The sequence below is a fragment of the Pleurodeles waltl genome, chromosome 2_2 (genome assembly GCF_031143425.1).
Source record: "Pleurodeles waltl isolate 20211129_DDA chromosome 2_2, aPleWal1.hap1.20221129, whole genome shotgun sequence".
NCBI classification, from domain to species: Eukaryota; Metazoa; Chordata; class Amphibia; order Caudata; family Salamandridae; genus Pleurodeles; species Pleurodeles waltl.
The window spans coordinates 1122694029-1122718436 of NC_090439.1; the positions used below are offsets into that span (position 1 = coordinate 1122694029).

The 24408-nt window shown below is 49.3% G+C and overlaps 1 protein-coding gene across 23 annotated transcripts in view; it reads right to left on the minus strand.

The window, feature by feature from the left end:
* Nucleotides 1-22984, minus strand: part of SCRIB (scribble planar cell polarity protein) — a 551765-nt gene extending 528781 nt beyond the window's left edge. For 8 of the 23 annotated variants that reach the window (XM_069220947.1, XM_069220946.1, XM_069220943.1 and 5 more), the window contains exon 1: nt 22635-22982. In XM_069220947.1, the coding sequence (XP_069077048.1) occupies nt 22635-22793 (159 nt within the window). In that variant the 5' untranslated portion in view covers nt 22794-22982. Of the gene's footprint in view, nt 1-22634 lie in introns of all 23 variants that reach the window. The other 15 variants (XR_011201023.1, XM_069220949.1, XM_069220942.1 and 12 more) reach the window with 7 other exon arrangements.
* Between the last annotated feature and the right edge of the window lie 1424 nt (nt 22985-24408).

The following is a 24408-nucleotide window of genomic DNA, read 5'->3' on the forward strand; positions in this document are numbered from 1 at the left end:
TGGACTCTGTGCATGCTATTCCTTACTTTGAAATAGCACATACAGAGCCAACTTCCTACATTGGTGGATCAGCGGTGGGGTACAAGACTTTGCATTTGCTGGACTACTCAGCCAATACCTGATCACACGACAAATTCCAAAATTGTCATTAGAAATTGATTTTTGCAATTTGAAAAGTTTTCTAAATTCTTAAAAGACCTGCTAGGGCCTTGTGTTAGATCCTGTTTAGCATTTCTTTTAGAGTTTAAAAGTTTGTAAAAGTTTGAATTAGATTCTAGAACCAGTTGTAGATTCTTAAAAAGTATTCCAACTTTTAGAAGCAAAATGTCTAGCACAGATGTGACTGTGGTGGAACTCGACACCACACCTTACCTCCATCTTAAGATGAGGGAGCTAAGGTCACTCTGTAAAATAAAGAAAATAACAATGGGCCCCAAACCTACCAAAATACAGCTCCAGGAGCTTTTGGCAGAGTTTGAAAAGGCCAACCCCTCTGAGGGTGGCAACTCAGAGGAAGAGGATAGTGACTTGGAGGAAAATTCCCCCCTACCAGTCCTATCTAGGGAGAACAGGGTCCCTCAAACCCTGACTCCAAAAATAATAGTCAGAGATGCTGGTTCCCTCACAGGAGAGACCAACACCTCTGAAATCACTGAGGATAACCCCAGTGAAGAGGACATCCAGTTAGCCAGGATGGCCAAAAGATTGGCTTTGGAAAGACAGATCCTAGCCATAGAGAGGGAAAGACAAGAGATGGGCCTAGGACCCATCACTGGTGGCAGCAACATAAATAGGGTCAGAGATTCTCCTGACATGTTGAAAATCCCTAAAGGGATTGTAACTAAATATGAAGATGGTGATGACATCACCAAATGGTTCACAGCTTTTGAAAGGGCTTGTGTAACCAGAAAAGTGAACAGATCTCACTGGGGTGCTCTCCTTTGGGAAATGTTCACAGGAAAGTGTAGGGATAGACTCCTCACACTCTCTGGACAAGATGCAGAATCTTATGACCTCATGAAGGGTACCCTGATTGAGGGCTTTGGATTCTCCACTGAGGAGTACAGGATTAGGTTCAGGGGGGCTCAAAAATCCTCGAGCCAGACCTGGGTTGACTTTGTAGACTACTCAGTGAAAACACTAGACGGTTGGATTCAAGGCAGTGGTGTAAGTAATTATGATGGGCTGTACAATTTATTTGTGAAAGAACACCTATTAAGTAATTGTTTCAATGATAAACTGCATCAGCATCTGGTAGACCTAGGACCAATTTCTCCCCAAGAATTGGGAAAGAAGGCGGACCATTGGGTCAAGACAAGGGTGTCCAAGACTTCAACAGGGGGTGACCAAAAGAAAGGGGTCACAAAGACTCCCCAGGGGAAGGGTGATGAGACAACCAAAACTAAAAATAGTAAAGAGTCTTCTACAGGCCCCCAAAAACCTGCACAGGAGGGTGGGCCCAGAGCCTCTTCACAAAACAATGGGTACAAGGGTAAAAACTTTGATCCCAAAAAGGCCTGGTGTCATAGCTGTAAACAGCATGGACACCAAACTGGAGACAAGGCCTGTCCCAAGAAAGGTTCCACTCCAAACTCCCATCCAGGTAACACTGGTATGGCTAGTCTCCAAGTGGGATCAACAGTGTGCCCAGAGCAAATCAGGGTCCACACTGAAGCTACTCTAGTTTCTGAGGGTGGGGTGGATTTAGCCACACTAGCTGTCTGGCCGCCTAACATGCAAAAATACAGACAGCAACTCTTAATTAATGGGACTAGAATAGAGGGCCTGAGGGATACAGGTGCCAGTGTCACCATGGTGACAGAGAAACTGGTTTCCCCTGGCCAATACCTGACTGGAAAAACTTACACAGTCACCAACGCTGACAATCAGAGAAAAGTACATCCCATGGCAATGGTTACTTTAGAATGGGGAGGGGTCAATGGCCTGAAACAGGTGGTGGTCTCCTCAAATATCCCAGTGGACTGTCTGCTTGGAAATGACCTGGAGTCCTCAGCATGGGCTGAGGTAGAACTAAAAACCCATGCAGCAATGCTGGGTATCCCTGAACTGGTGTGTGTGAAAACAAGAGCACAATGCAAGGCACAGGGTGAACAAGTAGAGCTGGAGTCTGGAAGAATGGCCCAGCCTACCAAGAGAACAGGAAAGTCAGTTGGGAAACCAACTGCAACACAGCAAAAGAAAGGGAACCTCTCTTCTCAGGAAGAAGTTCTGCCCTCTGAGGGAACTGAGCCTTTGGGGCTTGAACCTTATCAGGTTGAGCTCTTAGGCCCAGGGGGACCCTCAAGGGAGGAGCTGTGTAAGGGACAAGAAACCTGTCCCTCTCTTGAAGGCCTTAGGCAACAAGCTGCTGAAGAGTCCAAAGGCAAGAAAAATGGAACGCATAGGGTCTATTGGGAAGATGGACTCCTGTACACTGAGGCCAGAGACCCCAAACCTGGTGCCACTAGGAGAGTGGTAGTGCCTCAGCTGTTCAGGAAGTTCATCCTAACATTGGCCCATGACATTCCCCTTGCTGGACATTTGGGACAAACCAAGACGTGGGAGAGGTTAGTCAACCACTTCTACTGGCCCAATATGTCCAACATGGTTAAGGAGTTTTGCCTCTCCTGCCCCACCTGTCAAGCCAGTGGTAAGACAGGTGGGCATCCAAAGGCCCCCCTCATTCCACTTCCAGTGGTGGGGGTTCCCTTTGAAAGAGTGGGTGTGGACATAGTTGGTCCACTAGAACCTCCCACAGCCTCAGGAAATATGTATATCCTGGTAGTAGTGGATCGTGCTACCAGGTATCCTGAAGCTATTCCCCTTAGGTCGACTACTGCCCCTGCAGTAGCCAAGGCCCTCATTGGTATCTTTACCAGAGTGGGTTTCCCTAAGGAGGTGGTGTCTGACAGAGGTACCAACTTCATGTCAGCATACCTAAAGCACATGTGGAATGAGTGTGGAGTGACTTATAAATTCACTACACCATACCATCCACAAACTAATGGCTTGGTTGAGAGATTCAACAAGACATTAAAAGGCATGATCATGGGGCTCCCAGAAAAACTCAAAAGGAGATGGGATGTCCTCTTGCCATGTCTGCTTTTCGCTTACAGAGAGGTGCCACAGAAGGGAGTAGGATTCTCACCCTTTGAACTTCTGTTTGGTCATCCTGTAAGAGGACCACTTGCTCTTGTTAAAGAAGGCTGGGAGAGACCTCTCCATGAGCCTAAACAAGACATAGTGGACTATGTACTTGGCCTTCGCTCTAGAATGGCAGAGTACATGGAAAAGGCAACCAAAAACCTTGAGGCCAGCCAACAGCTCCAGAAGTTTTGGTATGACCAAAAGGCTGCACTGGTTGAGTTCCAACCAGGGCAGAAAGTCTGGGTTCTGGAGCCTGTGGCTCCCAGGGCACTCCAGGACAAATGGAGTGGCCCTTACCCAGTACTAGAAAGGAAGAGTCAGGTCACCTACCTGGTGGACCTGGGCACAAGCAGGAGCCCCAAGAGGGTGATCCATGTGAACCGCCTTAAGCTCTTCCATGACAGGGCTGATGTGAATCTGTTGATGGTAACAGATGAGGATCAGGAGGCAGAGAGTGAACCTCTCCCTGATCTTCTGTCATCAGACCCAAAAGATGGCACAGTAGATGGAGTGATCTACTCAGACACCCTCTCTGGCCAACAGCAAGCTGATTGTAGGAGAGTCCTACAACAGTTTCCTGAACTCTTCTCCTTAACCCCTGGTCAGACACACCTGTGTACCCATGATGTGGACACAGGAGACAGCATGCCTGTCAAGAACAAAATCTTTAGACAATCTGACCATGTTAAGGAAAGCATCAAGGTGGAAGTCCACAAGATGCTGGAATTGGGAGTAATTGAGCGCTCTGACAGCCCCTGGGCTAGCCCAGTGGTCTTAGTCCCCAAACCTCACACCAAAGATGGAAAGAAAGAGATGAGGTTTTGTGTGGACTACAGAGGGCTCAATTCTGTCACCAAGACAGATGCTCATCCAATTCCAAGAGCTGATGAGCTCATAGACAAATTAGGTGCTGCCAAATTCTTAAGTACCTTTGACTTGACAGCAGGGTACTGGCAAATAAAAATGGCACCTGGAGCAAAAGAGAAAACAGCATTCTCCACACCTGATGGGCATTATCAGTTTACTGTTATGCCCTTTGGTTTAAAGAATGCCCCTGCCACCTTCCAAAGGTTGGTGAATCAAGTCCTTGCTGGCTTGGAGTCCTTTAGCACAGCTTATCTTGATGATATTGCTGTCTTTAGCTCCACCTGGCAGGATCACCTGGTCCACCTGAAGAAGGTTTTGAAGGCTCTGCAATCTGCAGGCCTCTCTATCAAGGCATCCAAATGCCAGATAGGGCAGGGAACTGTGGTTTACTTGGGCCACCTTGTAGGTGGAGGCCAAGTTCAGCCACTCCAACCCAAGATCCAGACTATTCTGGACTGGGTAGCTCCAAAAACCCAGACTCAAGTCAGGGCATTCCTTGGCTTGACTGGGTATTACAGGAGGTTTGTGAAGGGATATGGATCCATTGTGACAGCCCTCACTGAACTCACCTCCAAGAAAATGCCCAAGAAAGTGAACTGGACTGTGGAATGCCAACAGGCCTTTGACACCCTGAAACAAGCAATGTGCTCAGCACCAGTTCTAAAAGCTCCAGATTATTCTAAGCAGTTCATTGTGCAGACTGATGCCTCTGAACATGGGATAGGGGCAGTTTTGTCCCAAACAAATGATGATGGCCTTGACCAGCCTGTTGCTTTCATTAGCAGGAGGTTACTCCCCAGGGAGCAGCGTTGGAGTGCCATTGAGAGGGAGGCCTTTGCTGTGGTTTGGTCCCTGAAGAAGCTGAGACCATACCTCTTTGGGACTCACTTCCTAGTTCAAACTGACCACAGACCTCTCAAATGGCTGATGCAAATGAAAGGTGAAAATCCTAAACTGTTGAGGTGGTCCATCTCCCTACAGGGAATGGACTTTATAGTGGAACACAGACCTGGGACTGCCCATGCCAATGCAGATGGCCTTTCCAGGTTCTTCCACTTAGAAAATGAAGACTCTCTTGGGAAAGGTTAGTCTCATCCTCTTTCGTTTGGGGGGGGGGGGGTTGTGTAAGGAAATGCCTCCTTGGCATGGTTGCCCCCTGACTTTTTGCCTTTGCTGATGCTATGTTTACAATTGAAAGTGTGCTGAGGCCTGCTAACCAGGCCCCAGCACCAGTGTTCTTTCCCTAACCTGTACTTTTGTATCCACAATTGGCAGACCCTGGCATCCAGATAAGTCCCTTGTAACTGGTACCTCTAGTACCAAGGGCCCTGATGCCAAGGAAGGTCTCTAAGGGCTGCAGCATGTCTTATGCCACCCTGGAGACCTCTCACTCAGCACAGACACACTGCTTGCCAGCTTGTGTGTGCTAGTGAGGACAAAACGAGTAAGTCGACATGGCACTCCCCTCAGGGTGCCATGCCAGCCTCTCACTGCCTATGCAGTATAGGTAAGACACCCCTCTAGCAGGCCTTACAGCCCTAAGGCAGGGTGCACTATACCATAGATGAGGGTACCAGTGCATGAGCATGGTACCCCTACAGTGTCTAAACAAAACCTTAGACATTGTAAGTGCAGGGTAGCCATAAGAGTATATGGTCTGGGAGTCTGTCAAACACGAACTCCACAGCACCATAATGGCTACACTGAAAACTGGGAAGTTTGGTATCAAACTTCTCAGCACAATAAATGCACACTGATGCCAGTGTACATTTTATTGTAAAATACACCCCAGAGGGCACCTTAGAGGTGCCCCCTGAAACTTAACCGACTATCTGTGTAGGCTGACTAGTTTTAGCAGCCTGCCACAGACCGAGACATGTTGCTGGCCCCATGGGGAGAGTGCCTTTGTCACTCTGAGGCCAGTAACAAAGCCTGCACTGGGTGGAGATGCTAACACCTCCCCCAGGCAGGAATTGTCACACCTGGCGGTGAGCCTCAAAGGCTCACCTCCTTTGTGCCAACCCAGCAGGACACTCCAGCTAGTGGAGTTGCCCGCCCCCTCCGGCCAGGCCCCACTTTTGGCGGCAAGGCCGGAGAAGATAATGAGAAAAACAAGGAGGAGTCACTGGCCAGTCAGGACAGCCCCTAAGGTGTCCTGAGCTGAAGTGACTCTAACTTTTAGAAATCCTCCATCTTGCAGATGGAGGATTCCCCCAATAGGGTTAGGATTGTGACCCCCTCCCCTTGGGAGGAGGCACAAAGAGGGTGTACCCACCCTCAGGGCTAGTAGCCATTGGCTACTAACCCCCCAGACCTAAACACGCCCTTAAATTTAGTATTTAAGGGCTACCCTGAACCCTAGAAAAATTAGATTCCTGCAACTACAAGAAGAAGGACTGCCTAGCTGAAAACCCCTGCAGAGGAAGACCAGAAGACGACAACTGCCTTGGCTCCAGAAACTCACCGGCCTGTCTCCTGCCTTCCAAAGATCCTGCTCCAGCGACGCCTTCCAAAGGGACCAGCGACCTCGACATCCTCTGAGGACTGCCCCTGCTTCGAAAAGACAAGAAACTCCCGAGGACAGCGGACCTGCTCCAAGAAAGGCTGCAACTTTGTTTCCAGCAGCCTTGAAAGAACCCTGCAAGCTCCCCGCAAGAAGTGTGAGACTTGCAACACTGCACCCGGCGACCCCGACCCGGCTGGTGGAGACCCAACACCTCAGGAGGGACCCCAGGACTACTCTGATACTGTGAGTACCAAAACCTGTCCCCCCTGAGCCCCCACAGCGCCGCCTGCAGAGGGAATCCCGAGGCTTCCCCTGACCGCGACTCTTTGAATCCAAAGTCCCGACGCCTGGGAGAGACCCTGCACCCGCAGCCCCCAGAACCTGAAGGACCGGACTTTCACTGGAGAAGTGACCCCCAGGAGTCCCTCTCCCTTGCCCAAGTGGAGGTTTCCCCGAGGAACCCCCCCCTTGCCTGCCTGCAGCGCTGAAGAGATCCCGAGATCTCTCATAGACTAACATTGCGAACCCGACGCCTGTTTCTACACTGCACCCGGCCGCCCCCGCGCTGCTGAGGGTGAAATTTCTGTGTGGACTTGTGTCCCCCCCGGTGCCCTACAAAACCCCCCTGGTCTGCCCTCCGAGGACGCGGGTACTTACCTGCAAGCAGACCGGAACCGGGGCACCCCCTTCTCTCCATTCTAGCCTATGTGTTTTGGGCACCACTTTGAACTCTGCACCTGACCGGCCCTGAGCTGCTGGTGTGGTGACTTTGGGGTTGCTCTGAACCCCCAACGGTGGGCTACCTTGGACCAAGAACTGAACCCTGTAAGTGTCTTACTTACCTGGTAAAACTAACCAAAACTTACCTCCCCCAGGAACTGTGAAAATTGCACTGTGTCCACTTTTAAAACAGCTATTTGTCAATAACTTGTAAAGTATACATGCAATTTTTATGATTTAAAGTTCCTAAAGTACTTACCTGCAATACCTTTCAAATGAGATATTACATGTAGAATTTGAACCTGTGGTTCTTAAAATAAACTAAGATAATATATTTTTCTATAACAAAACCTATTGGCTGGATTTGTCTCTGAGTGTGTGTACCTCATTTATTGTCTATGTGTATGTACAACAAATGCTTAACACTACTACTTGGATAAGCCTACTGCTCGACCACACTACCACAAAATAGAGCATTAGTATTATCTATTTTTACCACTATTTTACCTCTAAGGGGAACCCTTGGACTCTGTGCATGCTATTCCTTACTTTGAAATAGCACATACAGAGCCAACTTCCTACACTCGTATTTTTAATGCAGGTTCTGAAAATCACGTCCACAAATAAAAGCAGATATTTAAAAGGCAATGGCATTTCTTCACCGCGCCTGTTGTAGGTAAAGTTCCATAAAGTAGTGATCTACAGAAGGGAAAACTGGTCCTGCACATCTTCGAGCCCTCCAAGCCACCAGCTCTCTATACTCAGTAACACAGGAACCTAGTAGCAAGAGCACTGCTTGTTTTCATACAGGTTTGTGGAAAGAAAAACATGTGGACAGCTTTGGAAAATGGTGAAACTAAAGCACAGGCAGATATAATTTGCCCTGGATCACACAAGTGGTCGAGTGTAAACCCAGGATTCTAATTTACATCCCTGGGTTTAACGCCAGTCACCTTTACCACCAGGTCCCATCCCTCGTCCACAAGGCTTCCTTGAAGCAGCAGCGTCTCCGACGAGCGCACGGTCACATATCAACCATGATACGTTTATCTGTGGTCGCCAGAAGTATTCTAAGCACTTTCATACAGCACTACTGGACCAAGAGTCATTAGAACGATTTACAGTAAACCACTACACCAAGAAACTCAAACAAAATCAAAAACAGTACAAAGAGTAGAATACAACTTAAATGTGTATTCATTTCTTGGATCCGCTGGAGGAGACTTGCAAGGGTTATACAATTACCATTTTAAAGAAAAGTCAAAATGAAAATGAAACACTAAAAAAAGGAAAACATATGGGATGTTAAACTTACTCCCTAAACGCAGGGAATGGGTCCAACATGGGCACCTGCAGAGCGAGCTATCTTGCTCACACAAGTGCACCACAGCAACAATAGTGCAAGCTTCCTGCACCACAGAAGAGATAAAGTCTGGACAGCAGCAGGATAAGCCTCCCTCAAACATTGAACAAATACCACATATGGGCATCAGCGGTGCAAGCTTCCAGCAGCACATAAGAGATACAGCTTGGAGAGGGTAGGACAAGCCTCCCTCAAACACTGAACAGGTACCACATGGACACCAGCGGTGCAAGCTTCCTTCGTGATAGCCCAGGTAAAGACGAACAGTAGTGCAAGCTTCCTGCTGCACAAAATAGATAAAGCCTGGACATCTGCAGGACAAGCCTCCCTCAAATACTGACCACGTACCACACAGACATCAGCGGTGCAAGCTTCCTTCCCTCACAGAAGATACACAGTCTGGACAGCAACAGGACAAGTCTCCCTCAAACAGTTAACAGGTACCACATGGGCATCAGTGGTGCAAGCTTTCTTTCCTCACAGAAGATACACAGCCTGGACAGCAGCACAACAAGCCTCCCTCAAACACTGAACAGGTACCACAGGGACATCAGCGGTGCAAGCTTCCTTCCGGATAGGCTAGGTAAAGAAGAGCAGCAGTGCAAGCTTCCTGGCGCACAAAAGAGATACAGCCTGGACAGCAGCAGGACAGGCCTCCCTCAAACACAAAACAGGTACCAGATGGGCATCAGCTTTCTGACAGGCCAGGTTAAGAACTCACAGAACTGTCCAATCCTTGGAAGCAGAAGAACATACACAGAACAGGTACCAAGTGTATCAGCAGAACAGGTGTGCCCCCCACAGTAATGGTACAAAGAGGCAGCAGTGCAAGCTTCCCTATAGAGAACTGATGAGCTTGAGAAGCAGGGCACGCTTCCCTGCTTCGTAAAACTTCTACATCTTCAGCAGCAGCAGGACACGCTTCTCTCTAACACAGAACAGGATCCACAGTGCCAAGAGTAGTACAATCTTCCCTAGCACACAGAACGGGTACCACAGGTTTATCAGACGTGCAAGTGAGTGCCCCACAGTAGAGGGACAGCTAGACAGCCGTGCATGCTTCCCTATATCAGAGAACTGATGCGGCTTAAACAGCAGCAGGGCACACTTCCCTCCAACATGGAAAAAGATCAGCATTGTCAAGAGTAGGGCAAGCGCCCTCAAACAGGGAGCACGCGTGGAGGGAGCTCTGGTCTAGGACCTGAACTGTGAAGAGCAAATCCAGATGATTTGAGTTCTTAATCTTATTCTCTATATAAACAAGTCCATTTGCCTTCATATTTTTGTGTCTGTTGCAACAATCCTGCAGATTTGTGCTTCCAAGGTGCTTTATTTATTTTCTACAAATTTTGTTGATCATTAAGCAGCGTGTAGGTTAGTGGTGGAGGGGACTGACTAGTAGCTTTAAGGCGCGGGTGCACATCCGCACATGCTGTAATTATATGTACTCATTACTAAGTGACAAGCGCTGCTAAGAGACAGACGAGATGGTTAAAGAGGCTTGGCAGGGCGTGTTCCGTATGAAAATCACAGAAGCTGAGTTAAGTTAAATCTGTTTACCACTGAGGTGCATGAACCACCAGTAGCCTACTTACTTTACCACAACACCCCAATCCAGGAACTAACTTGAACGGTGGCTGCGCCCAAAGAGCACGTGAACCTCAGAGCAGACATGGTGTGTGGATGTTGCTGATCTCTTGGTGCTGAGTGACCAGCTACTGATGGTCCCATTTCACAGCAAGCAATGTAGGCCAACCCAACCGAGACATGATGTGGACTATTGCTGCAGAGAAGCATCAAGGGAGCAGAAAATCAGGGCCGAGAATATCCCAATGGAGAAGAGAGTTGACGAAATGGGCTAGTTGTGAGGGAAATGTTCTCCATCAGGAGGCCAAGAGAGGAATAAGACCTCCAGAAGTGGCTCAGAGCTGGGAGATAGGGATAGAAGCCTTTGGAGCGGAAATACAGTCAGAACCGACCCCCTGACCGAATTATTGATTAATAGGCAAAATAGACATAGTTAAGTTCTGACTACTGGAGGTTCCCCTTATGATTACATATTCGGGGGGTATAGGCATGATGGGTGAGTTGAATGCTGGCATACACAATGAGAGGAAGGCCACACCTAACCACGACACATCCAGCTCCGCTGATGCTATTACAGCACATCATTGGGTTCACCTAGGGAGGAGGGGCATGGGAATAATTGCGATATCAGGTCTCTTAGGAAGTAGGATTCTAGGGACCCGGTGGAAATTGGGCATTAGATAACAAGAATGTTATATGTTGTACTGCACGGTATTATGACTATCTGCCAAATGGTTGAATGAAACTACAATAAAATATGTTAAAAAAAAAAAAAAAAAAGGGGGGAGCAGAAAATCAGACTCGATGATGGACATTAACAAAAGACCGATTATGGCAGCCATGCTAGAACCAGAACAGTGTTTTCAGTGCAGCTAGTAAGGTAAAGTAAAATGTGTGGTTTCACTACATGCTGGAGTCCGCTCGAGGATGGTCACCATTTTATTTTAGCTCTATACAGCCACTTTCTCGGCTGATTTAAACTGCTAAGAGGAATGCTAAACAAGCATTATCTAAGCAAAATATGCATAGATAACTAACCAGGCTACTTACTGCCAAGTAGTCTATTTCTTTAAAAGATGTTTTGCCTAGCATGGTGGCTAGCACACCATTTCACCAAAAGATTAAAGTGTATGCAATCGGAAAGACAGAACTGTGTCCCATTCCATTCTGCGATGTACAAATTTAAAGTTAATGTAGGCCCACTCAATACACAAGATAAACATAGAACCTGCAAGACCATAAACGGTCTCAGGCATCACACCGATCTCAGTCGTGCTTAGGCCCCTGTGTTTCATTCTAGCAGAAGACTGAATAAGGGCAACCACTGATGTAATCCATATTACTGGAAGCTCCTGTGTATGCATCCAGGCTCACCAGCCCAGTGCATCTGGAACACTCCCAAGTGTGTTCAAGGTTTCTCTAAAAATCCGTCCATGTGCCCAAGCATCACCCAAGTCTGTCCGCCTGAGACCCAAACAGATCTTACGTCTGCCTATGTGCCCTGGGTACCACTCAATCTGTTCATGTAACTTGTGAAATTCCTAGGCCTGGGCCTGTACACAAAGGTCCTCACAAGTGAGTCAATTTTCCTAGGTACATGGTACACGACTGTCCATACAATACTGTGCTTGTTCTCCAAGCGACCATGGCTCCAAGTTGTGCATTTCTTCATCAAACTCTCCATGTTCTAAAATATACTCAAAATATGCTCAATGTTGGTCGACATATTTAAGGTCTGTATAGTGTTCATGGACCCCAACAACGTCACATGACTGTCCCTTTCTACAAATACCTCACGCTTTGTTTCCACGTGTCTACAGACACATGAAGGCCATCTACCCAGTGTTTCTCGAACGTACTCTAGTGCTAGCCAATGAACAGCATTACTTGCCTTTTTGCAAGTCAGGGAACGTTAGAAAGACAACTTGTGACGACATGACTATATCCAGGGTGAAAGAAGAACAATTTATATTTGATTGTGCTTTACAAGGACCTCCACGTGTCAAAGCCAGCATGATCTTTGCCAAGGCTTCCAGCTGCACAGAGTAGGAAGCGGCAGGATCGCTGGGCAGGTAGAGAGCTCAGGTTAGTGTCTGCACAGGAGACACCCGGTCTACAACCGCCTCCATAAACTAGAAAGTTTCTCTCGTTTAACCTGGAGGAAGTATCACACACGCCTGTGCAACCAAAGCATCGCAAACAAACAGCTATAAAAGTGTTTTGAAGTGAAGAAGGTGGTGCCTGGTAATCACACGTTGCACTTTGGGATGCACACAAGTTTAAAGCACCCACCACACGTCAATGAAAGCTTACAGCACCTCTTACTCCTTCAAGCTGGGGTATGTAACATGATTATAGAAACTCCAGGAAAAACTCCTTGCAGGTTGTCTGACTTTCAAAACACAAAGAACAAGTATAAAATCTATTTTCCTCGGATCAAAGTTGAGAGGCAACTAGTTTTAGTTTCTCTCCAGTGACACTATAAATCAAATCAGCAAAGAAGCAAGCTTCGAAAGCAATCACCGAGGCCTACACAACCAGTATTGCACCTCATATACCTTCCAGACTGGGCTGGGGATTCAGCGGCGCAGTACCATCAGGCTAAGGCCTAAACCTGAACACAAAATCCAGCACCAGCATGAGCCGGGAGAGATGCTCAGTAAGGCAAGTAGTACATATCTCTAATCGGGTCGGAGGGGGACTCAGGTGATGATCCACGTTTTTAGGAGCAACACAGAGGTGGAAGGAGATCAGATTTAGAGGCTAAAATGGCAACATAAAAAATATGGATTCTGTCTAATCCTAGCTTTGAGACGACTGAAAACTGTGCGATTCTGGGTAAATCACTTAGGAAATGTAACTCTAACAACTTAATTGTAGTGGGCCAAATGTGCACACCTCACATTTATTTGAACATTCCAAGTCTCTCAAACCTCAACCCTCGTCAGGTAATGAGCAGCGTTCCATTGCTTTCCATGGAAATTAGCTTTTCAGAAATATCAATACAATATAAACGTGTAATAGGTAATTCAGGACAGTACAGCATTCCTCTGTTACACTCCAACAGTCTGGAACAGCATCCGACAACGACCCAGGCAGCGCCACAACCCTTCAGCTTCCAGAAAGCTAAAAGACCAGTCTGTCTATTTAACGAAGATTTGTTAACTCTCCTACAATGCACAGTGCCTACTAGCTACGTTCAAACTGTGGAACTATTGCATATACATATTACATGCGGGATCATAAGTAATAAAAGCAAGCATTGGAGTTGTCCGCCAGTCTTTTGGCTTTGCCAATGCTTGTTTTGTCCTGTTTCTTGCAAAATGTTATTGTTGGGGGAAGATGATGTGCCACCGCCGATCTAAAACACACACATTGGCTAGAAACAGAAATATGTTTTTGGACTCAGAAGGCACACATTGTCAGAGGAGGCCCTGGCACTGAAAGAACTACTCAGGCTGGGGAAGTGCTCCTCGTCAAAGGGCAGAAGGTTGTCACTCACCGTGAAGTTAGGCAAAGACTGAAGCGGGCTGACCCACTCCCCAGTGCTATATGCCGTAGAGAGCAAAAGAAAAATGGGGTGACAGAAAAGTGGCTACTAGATGAAGAGGGCTGGCTGAAAGCCCATTTAAGTATATTATTTTACTTTTTTTAATTTTAAAATGTTAGTAAACTCTAAAAGGTACTGCCTAACACCAGTACTGGCAAAGCCAATATGTCTGGCATCGGGTGACAACCATTGCAAAGCTAAAGGGCCATTTGATTTCTTATATTTTTTGTAAAACTGTTACTAGAGAACAACTGGAACGTCGCCAACGTAAAAATGGCATTGTCTAAAAGCATTTTCTTTCTTCAGTTTCAAAGGAAACTACTCGAGGGTGGATGTGCCCCTTGCGAGAGCAGACTGGTGTCACTCACAGTAAAGTGCTGCAGTGGGCAGAAGAAAAGTCAGAATGATACAACGACAGGCCAATGGATGAAACAGGCAGGATGAAAGTTCGCATAAATAAATGGCTGTGAAAAAGTGAAAGTGTGTAAAATGTTACTCGAATCAAACGCCGCTGGCTAACCCTAGAACAAACGAGTGGGGTGTTACTGAGCAAAACTGAACCATCACGGTAGGAAACTCGAGAGGGGCTAAAAAGCAAGACGCACACTAGTATATATATATATGGCCAAACTTCCACGAATGAACAGCAAAGGCGTTAAGAAACCTTTCTGGGAGAGTACACCTACACTTCCCCAAACTGCGCTCCTTTCGCCATCACTATGCAACGTCACCCTTACTTGCGTGGCACGGTATTATATACACCAGTGACGTGGCCCCCAGGGCTCTCCTGTACCTGTCTGGGTGCGTCACCTGTGTGTCCCACCAGTGTCCATAGGGGAATCTGAGCGATCATGGCGAGGGCGCAGAGGTACCCAAGGGAGCGCGCACCGCACATGGCCATCGCTCACTGCCATCTAACTGGCAGCCACAGCACCTCTCCCTCCCCAGCCCACGACTCGCCACATCGAAGCCATCCCTCAACCCCGTCATGCGAGAGGCAGCGCGGGCACCTGCGCCCCTGCGGAGATCCATGGGGCCTGTGGTCATGTGCCCGGCTGTAAAGCAGGCATTAAACCCGATGAACAATGAGGCACGAGGCAGCCTGGGGCCTGCCGTCCTTGTCCCCCAGCCACCCCACAGCAGAGGGGCGAAGGCAGCCTGGGGCCTGCCGTCCTTGTCCCCCAGCCACCCCACAGCAGAGGGGCGAAGACAGACCCACGATCCCATCATCCCTGTAGATGCTGCGCCCTGGAGAGGCTCCCAGGCAGCGGCCCTGCGGAGATCCATGGGGCCTGCCTTCCTTGTCCCCCAGCCACCCCACAGCAGAGGGGCGAAGGCAGCCTGGGGCCTGCCGTCCTTGTCCCCCAGCCACCCCACAGCAGAGGGGCGAAGACAGACCCACGATCCCATCATCCCTGTAGATGCTGCGCCCTGGAGAGGCTCCCAGGCAGCGGCCCTGCGGAGATCCATGGGGCCTGCCTTCCTTGTCCCCCAGCCACCCCACAGCAGAGGGGCGAAGGCAGACCCACGATCCCATCATCCCTGTAGATGCTGCGCCCTGGAGAGGCTCCCAGGCAGCGGCCCTGCGGAGATCCATGGGGCCTGCCTTCCTTGTCCCCCAGCCACCCCACAGCAGAGGGGCGAAGACAGACCCACGATCCCATCATCCCTGTAGATGCTGCGCCCTGGAGAGGCTCCCAGGCAGCGGCCCTGCGGAGATCCATGGGGCCTGCCTTCCTTGTCCCCCAGCCACCCCACAGCAGAGGGGCGAAGGCAGCCTGGGGCCTGCCGTCCTTGTCCCCCAGCCACCCCACAGCAGAGGGGCGAAGACAGACCCACGATCCCATCATCCCTGTAGATGCTGCGCCCTGGAGAGGCTCCCAGGCAGCGGCCCTGCGGAGATCCATGGGGCCTGCCTTCCTTGTCCCCCAGCCACCCCACAGCAGAGGGGCGAAGGCAGCCTGGGGCCTGCCGTCCTTGTCCCCCAGCCACCCCACAGCAGAGGGGCGAAGACAGACCCACGATCCCATCATCCCTGTAGATGCTGCGCCCTGGAGAGGCTCCCAGGCAGCGGCCCTGCGGAGATCCATGGGGCCTGCCTTCCTTGTCCCCCAGCCACCCCACAGCAGAGGGGCGAAGGCAGCCTGGGGCCTGCCGTCCTTGTCCCCCAGCCACCCCACAGCAGAGGGGCGAAGACAGACCCACGATCCCATCATCTCTGTAGATGCTGCGCCCTGGAGAGGCTCCCAGGCAGCGGCCCTGCGGAGATCCATGGGGCCTGCCTTCCTTGTCCCCCAGCCACCCCACAGCAGAGGGGCGAAGGCAGCCTGGGGCCTGCCGTCCTTGTCCCCCAGCCACCCCACAGCAGAGGGGCGAAGACAGACCCACGATCCCATCATCCCTGTAGATGCTGCGCCCTGGAGAGGCTCCCAGGCAGCGGCCCTGCGGAGATCCATGGGGCCTGCCTTCCTTGTCCCCCAGCCACCCCACAGCAGAGGGGCGAAGGCAGCCTGGGGCCTGCCGTCCTTGTCCCCCAGCCACCCCACAGCAGAGGGGCGAAGACAGACCCACGATCCCATCATCCCTGTAGATGCTGCGCCCTGGAGAGGCTCCCAGGCAGCGGCCCTGCGGAGATCCATGGGGCCTGCCTTCCTTGTCCCCCAGCCACCCCACAGCAGAGGGGCGAAGGCAGCCTGGGGCCTGCCGTCCTTGTCCCCCAGCCACCCCATAGCAGAGGGGCGAAGACAGACCCACGATCCCATCATCCCTGTAGATGCTGCGCCCTGGAGAGGCTCCCAGGCAGCGGCCCTGCGGAGATCCATGGGGCCTGCCTTCCTTGTCCCCCAGCCACCCCACAGCAGAGGGGCGAAGGCAGCCTGGGGCCTGCCGTCCTTGTCCCCCAGCCACCCCACAGCAGAGGGGCGAAGACAGACCCACGATCCCATCATCCCTGTAGATGCTGCGCCCTGGAGAGGCTCCCAGGCAGCGGCCCTGCGGAGATCCATGGGGCCTGCCTTCCTTGTCCCCCAGCCACCCCACAGCAGAGGGGCGAAGGCAGCCTGGGGCCTGCCGTCCTTGTCCCCCAGCCACCCCACAGCAGAGGGGCGAAGACAGACCCACGATCCCATCATCCCTGTAGATGCTGCGCCCTGGAGAGGCTCCCAGGCAGCGGCCCTGCGGAGATCCATGGGGCCTGCCTTCCTTGTCCCCCAGCCACCCCACAGCAGAGGGGCGAAGGCAGCCTGGGGCCTGCCGTCCTTGTCCCCCAGCCACCCCATAGCAGAGGGGCGAAGACAGACCCACGATCCCATCATCCCTGTAGATGCTGCGCCCTGGAGAGGCTCCCAGGCAGCGGCCCTGCGGAGATCCATGGGGCCTGCCTTCCTTGTCCCCCAGCCACCCCACAGCAGAGGGGCGAAGGCAGCCTGGGGCCTGCCGTCCTTGTCCCCCAGCCACCCCACAGCAGAGGGGCGAAGACAGACCCACGATCCCATCATCCCTGTAGATGCTGCGCCCTGGAGAGGCTCCCAGGCAGCGGCCCTGCGGAGATCCATGGGGCCTGCCTTCCTTGTCCCCCAGCCACCCCACAGCAGAGGGGCGAAGGCAGCCTGGGGCCTGCCGTCCTTGTCCCCCAGCCACCCCACAGCAGAGGGGCGAAGACAGACCCACGATCCCATCATCCCTGTAGATGCTGCGCCCTGGAGAGGCTCCCAGGCAGCGGCCCTGCGGAGATCCATGGGGCCTGCCTTCCTTGTCCCCCAGCCACCCCACAGCAGAGGGGCGAAGGCAGCCTGGGGCCTGCCGTCCTTGTCCCCCAGCCACCCCACAGCAGAGGGGCGAAGACAGACCCACGATCCCATCATCCCTGTAGATGCTGCGCCCTGGAGAGGCTCCCAGGCAGCGGCCCTGCCCTCTGAACCCGAGTAACCCCGCATGGTCTGGGAGAGCAGGCTGACAATGGATGCATGTGTGACTGCAGGACGCACAGCCCAGCCGGGGCGGGCACTGCTGAATAGTCTGTGTGTTCAGGGGAAGGCCCCGAGCGAGGGACTCGGCCATCACAATGGAAGTCAGCTCGGCACATCCATAGCCCAGGGCTCCGTTCAGCAGATAAAAGCACGTTTCTTCCACATCAGCAGCAGGAGAACTGAAACCAACCCCCTCCGCACACCCCCCCCTCGTGGCCAGAGCCGGGGCTTCCCATAAAAACCGCAGAGGTCGTAACCACCGACCGACACCCTCTCCCATCACCACAGCAGCCAGGACCAGCGCACCACGCTGTGTGCAGTCATCCACACCACTTCAACACCAAGAACTTTCACCGCCCGAATCAGCCCAGGCCTGGTTTCCAAATTAACATTACCGACCATAAATCGCCAATCATTAATCTGGTTGTCAGATCAACAGTAGACAGCAACTAACAAAAGGCTAATTAAAAATAAGCTGGCCAATGGACACTGAAGAGTCTAATTTCTGCCCAATAACACATACTACCCACCACACCCAAAGTAAATACTGATCGACTGCCACCGAGGGTCCCAAAACACTTCCCTCCTAGTTTCTCCTCACCCCAGCATCGCAGACTTGGCAATCTCCTTAACACTGAAGTATCTGGTGGCCACTCAATGCTTATTCAAACATTCATCTACATGTTGAGGCGACACAACAAAGTAAACTCTCAGATATGGACTTCCTTTTCCAAAATTAGCATTTAACCTTAGTTATGAGCTGCACTCAATCCAAAATTAGCGCTAAGAAGCTGCCACCCTGGTCTAGATTTTTAGGCCTTGCCTACTACACAGAGCATGCTAGTTCTTAATCTATCATGGTTTTAGGGCCCGCCCTTTGCTTACCATTGGTTGGCTTTATTGTCTCTATTTGGTTGCTTATTTGTCAGCTTATGTGAGATTCCGTTCGCTTCTTGTGTTTGTCCCTCCCCTGGAGCATTGTCACATTACTTGAATACTTCCACTGCTCGCTTTCAAAGCGCTGCTTTTAACTTTTTCTTTAAACACACCTGAGTACATGTGTTTTCCAGCTGTCTCCATCGTGTACTCCACTCCTGTGTTGCTCTCTCACCCGTGTGCTTCCCCCCCCACTATCTCCACATTGCTCTCTCGTGCCCTCACATGGCTTTTACCCCCTCGCCCCCATCTTCCATGTTGCTTCTGCACACTCTCACCAAAAATAAAGAACACGCACGCCTACAAAATGACAACTAGGTGCATCAAACCCCCCCCTTTTTTTATTCTTTAGCCGTGCTACACAGCATTGAGGAGCTGTGCAGCTTGGCTAAATACCATTGTCAAAGCCAATTGGTCCCAAAGGTGAGATCTATTGGCTTTGCCAGTGCTTGTTTCTAATGCCAACATTTCCTCATCCCCCACTTTTCAATAGAAATGACAGCCCAAGACCGTGTCTGCCCATCGACCACTGAGTCTGTTTTAAGTCTAGAAGAGGGGAAAAAAGAAGGGTTAACAAAAAAACAATAGGGAAATTGTGTTCGCTCTTCATGGCACACGCTGAGATAAAGGATGATAAGACAAGGAAAACATGAAGAAAAAAAAAACATTAATATACATGAAATCAATTTGCAAAACATTTGCTATAGCTGTTGCAGACGTTGATGCAAGCGAGTTACTGTATGTATTTTTCAAACTCAGCTTAAGGTATTTAAAACATAACAGCTCCTTGGTGTACAAAAGAGCTGCAAGACTCCTTCCAGCAACGCAACTACTTTCGTGCCACAGTTATATCTTACTGAATCCAGAAAATAGGTTTGCTAATACACCAAGGGATCCATCAGGTCGTCAGTCAACACCTCTCTTAGGAGGCTCACAAGAAACAAGAAGGACAGCATTCAAATGGTTACTGATTAGAAGGATGAAGTAGATCACAATATTTAAGCACAATGTTCACCGAAAAAGGATCTTACATTAAAACTCAATAAACCAGCATGAAACCTAATTTACAGTTCATAGGAAGAAAGAAAAAAAAAAATCAATGCTATCTCTTCCTGTCCAGTATGGAGAGCAATGGAGAAAATAGTTTGTAATTTGATTAGCGAAGTGAATTACAGCTCTTCCAAGAACAGTAACCATTGCATTACTAAATAAACTTAACAAAACAATTAAAAAAGCGCTGATTTATATACAATAAAACAGTAAACAACCAAGTTCCTCTCACTAGAGCAAGCAAGCATAAAGTGTGGATGAAATCACAATACTTTCAAGCACTGACACTTCGGGGATTAAACTATTCCTTGAAAACTCGATAAGGGACAGTCTGCTACAACATGTTTCAGACAACTCAACGTAACAAGCCTTCTTCATAAGTTAATAAATATAAAACATATCTAATCAAAAGCATTATGAGTCGCATTGATCTTCTCTAGACTGTAGGACTACTGCAATTCCTCACATTTAGGAGCTCATCGGTATTGTTTAAATAAATTGCAACGTCTTCAGCATGCAGCAGCCAGACTTATGAAAAAGATACCTAAATTCCAATCTGTCTCAGAAACTTTAAAAGAGTTACACTGGCTGCAGGTGCGGAAAAGGGTACAGGTCAACCCCCTTTGCCCTGTCCACAAAGCATTGTATGGAGATGCTCCGGAATATTTTAAGGAGAAACTCACTTGGTATACCCCTAGTAGATTATTAAAATCCTCTAATTCCAGAACAATCAGGAATGTAAATTTAGAAGATCGAGCTGGGGCTGCAGAAGATTTATGGTTTTGGCAGCTCATCTTTGGAACACCTTGCCTGTTCAGTTGAGAGGCCAGGCTAATCTTCTGGGCTTCAGAAAATTGCTCAAAACCTGGCTATTCTCCCCATCCATCTGCTGAATGTATGGTTGGTTTAACTAGTTTGTCCCTTTGGAATCACATGTCAGTGGCAGTTTTTTTTTTTTTTTTAGCATCAAGGCGCCTTTGGGCATTCAAGCGCTCTATAAATAACTATAATATCAACCGTAACACCAAGATCTTCAATTTGCAATCAGTATGTGTTTTAAATATGGTAATTATGTTTCACAGAGCCTAGTCCATTGCTAAGAATTACGTTTGCTTCTAACATGTTAGGCAAGGAGAGTGTGGACGATTAACATATACTTCAAAGCAGTTTAAGGGCACAATTTGCTAAAATGCAGACTTGGAATCACCTAGGGCCGGGTAGTGGTACGTTATCAGAAGTGGAAGGCTGACGCTGTGATTACACTAGAAACCAGTTCCATATTCTCCAAGCCAAAATCCTCATGCATTTTGTCTTTCCCATTCAAAGCTAACAGTCCACATAAAAGTGCCTACCCCAACTGTGGGCAACTAATCCCGCCCTTGGAATATCAGCAGTTCTTAAGCATCTCTAAACTCTTTCCTTGGCATGTCCCTTCTTCTCAACCACCTAAAATCCTTTGCGCTTGACACTCCCTCCTCACCGTGGCCAGCCATTTGCAATGGCACACACCCACCTTTCTTATGGTGATAGTGGTACTCTTGCTTGAGAAGCCCCCCTGCACCTGCTTGCCTCTCGCAATGGGAAACTACTACAATTGTTTTAATCGCCTAGGTCTGATTACCATAGTCATGCCCCATTTTCCCTAGAACTGCCATCATTGTAAAAACATCACATGCCTTCCAATCAACATAAGCAGCTGCTCCAACTTGCCCTAAGGCCTCAGACTTCTGTACACTGCGGTGCTCCCTCCCTCCCCTTAGGAGCCGCTCTCCCGTGTCAGTGGGTAGCACCAGTAACTTGTTGTATGGAACTTTGCCCCAATCAACACTTTCTAATGGCCCTTCCCTTTTGCCCACAAAGACTTGGTGCATGTTCACCTAGACAAGTAACTTGGAGCAGAATAACAAATATATACTGTGACCTAACTCAATAGTATTCACTTTATTGCCCACAGAAGAATCAAAGACCAAGTTTTAAAACGAAAACTGGATCTCTTCTTAATTTGGTTACGTTAAGAAAATATAGCAATAATATAGTTTTTGCTCCTAATCAATGCTTTTTGTCAATGCATACCAATGCTTCAATTGAGATCATGGTTCGTCCATTCTAGATTCTGTTTACTGTACTAACACATCAAGATAAAGATACCAACTTAATTGTCATATTTACAGAGAATGTTAAAATTCTCAAATTTTCAACACCACGTTAACAAGAGCCACTGAAGCCCACTGCCCACCAGAAGCTGCACCCTGCACCCTTGGGCAGAACGCAACCGATAAACCCCTCACCAATAGTAAATTTTTCAAACAGTTTGAAGGCTGTTTCCATATCCTGTGGTGGCCCAGTCCTTCTTCTTGTCCTGCAAAGTCCCAGCAGTTGCTACCCCCGCGCCAGGGGTAGCTCCTGCAATTGCTTCAAAGAACCCTTGTTACATAGAGGTGAGGCTTCCTACTTTGCCCCCACAGCTCTTGTATCTGACCCCAATCCTGGACAGTATAAAGTAGGTGCCATCCATTTATCACCAGTGGTAGCTTCTATAACTGTCTGTAAGGCCTATAGGAGCCCATATACTGGTCTTGTACCCTCTGCCACCTCACTGGCAGCACCAATAATTGGTTCCAAATGCCCTCATATCTTGTGGTAATTGCTACCCTCCTGAACCCCACAAACCCCAACAGCTGCCTTCCCCCACCCAGCCTCCCAGCGGGTTTTCTGTCCAGGAGCAGCTGCTGCAAGCGGCTCAAGGCCCCATTCTCCCTGGTAGCTGGTGGGGGGCTCCCAACCCCACGTCCTCCTCGGCTCCCAGCTGTCCCCCTCTCTCCCTCCACGTCCCATATGGACAGCCTGGGCTCCCCCTCGCCGTGAGAGGTCCCTACACTTGTTCCCGAGGGCTCCGTGCGCCCCGGTACTGTGCGCCGGGATCGTGCACTCATCGCTTACCTTGGGCAGCTCTCGCAGCTGGTTGGCGTCCAGCAGCAGCTCCTCCAAGCTGCGGCAGTGCCGGTACAGCTCCTCGGGCACAGCCTGCAGAGAGCAGTGCCGCCTGTCCACGGCATCGAGCTGCCGGTTACAGCGCCACAGGGGCATGCACTTCAGCATGGCGGGGGCTCAGCGGGCGCACCGCATCCCGGTCTCCAGCACAGGCCGCGCACCGGGCCTCACTCTCCGGCAGCCACTCCGCCCCGGCCCGCCCCTCGCGCACTCCGCCAAGCACAGCGCCTCCTGCCGGCTCTGCCACTAGGCCGCGCACCGCTCTCTATCGCACGGCCCTCTGGGAAGGTGAGTCCTGCGGGTGTAAAAAAACAATGGCGCATGGCGGGAGTGGAACTACGTATCCCAGTATGTAAACAAAGCCCTGATTGGAAGCCAGCCGTCGCATGGTGACATGGGATACTTAGTCCAATCTTTTGATAAGAAAGCTGAAATCAGGTGGAAGAAGGACTACATTTCCCGAGAGGCATAGCTCAACCTATTATCGATGTAGTGGCGTCACGTCGATATTTAATAAAGAAAACTACGAGTCCCTGGTTGCCCCTCGCCTCCTTTTTACGCTAATATCTTTCCGCACTTCATTCTGGGACAATTAGTCATTTTACTCTTGTAGATTGCGATAAATGCCCTTAAAAACACCACAACTCCCAGTACTCTTCGGAATACATTCTAAAATCAAATCCAGAGCCAACTTCAGCGAACCGACTTAAAAGCAAGGACACAGAAAAGGGACAATAAATAACACAGTCCAAAAACGTATTCCCAAAACAAGTGACGTCACAAAGACACCCGGCACGCGCATGGAACGAAACAGCCGCGAGGCAGACATGTTAAGTGTGTGGTGGAGAGTGAACGTTTATTTTATTTTTTTAATTTTGTTAAATGAATAAGATTTCACCGGCGCCACAAAGGGACACAAAAACTTTCACTTGTCTCATTTACAGCATCTCCATCCCTTTACACGACCTTCAATTTAGTATAGTTGGCGAGACACCCTTTTCACTCGAGACACATTCATCCAGTTCTAGAGTTCAGCAAATTAGAACACTGATACTAATATTTTATTTTTTATTTTTGTAATTTAGGGTTAATTAACTCCTGCAAGGCACCTGAGTTTGTCTGCAAACAGAGGCAGGTTATGTAGAAAATCATTTTGCCATAGCTGCCAAGAGGTCCCATATCAGATGCCTTATTTTGGGGCTGCCACCTTTCCCACAGCAAAAATACCCGCCATTTGTTCAAGGTTTTAGGATTTTGCAAAGGCCCGAACATGACATTTATATAGGACTTTTTATAAACTTATCCGTATTCATTTTATACACGGATTTGCGGTCTTTATTCACATTGACTATCAGTCATGGGGCATTAAGGCAGCACATAACACATTTTAAAGTGCTTTCTATTTATATTTGCTATTTTAAGTATGTAGCGATACGCCAAAACATACCTACTACAGGTCATTTTCTTACTTTTTGTAAGCCAGCCAGGACATTCAACTACTGGTCATACTACTAAAAACACAGCCATGTGATAACCCTACCTTAAGTCAGTCTTCTTATTTTCGTAAACAGTACTTAGCATGTTGCACACATGCCAACATTTTAGAATAGGTAAGTGGGAAATAAAAAAAAAGAATAATCAGGAGAACGTATTTCCCCCATTGATTTTTTTATTGGACTATAGGCAGTTTCTGGCAGGAGACAGACAAAATTAAGCCATTTTT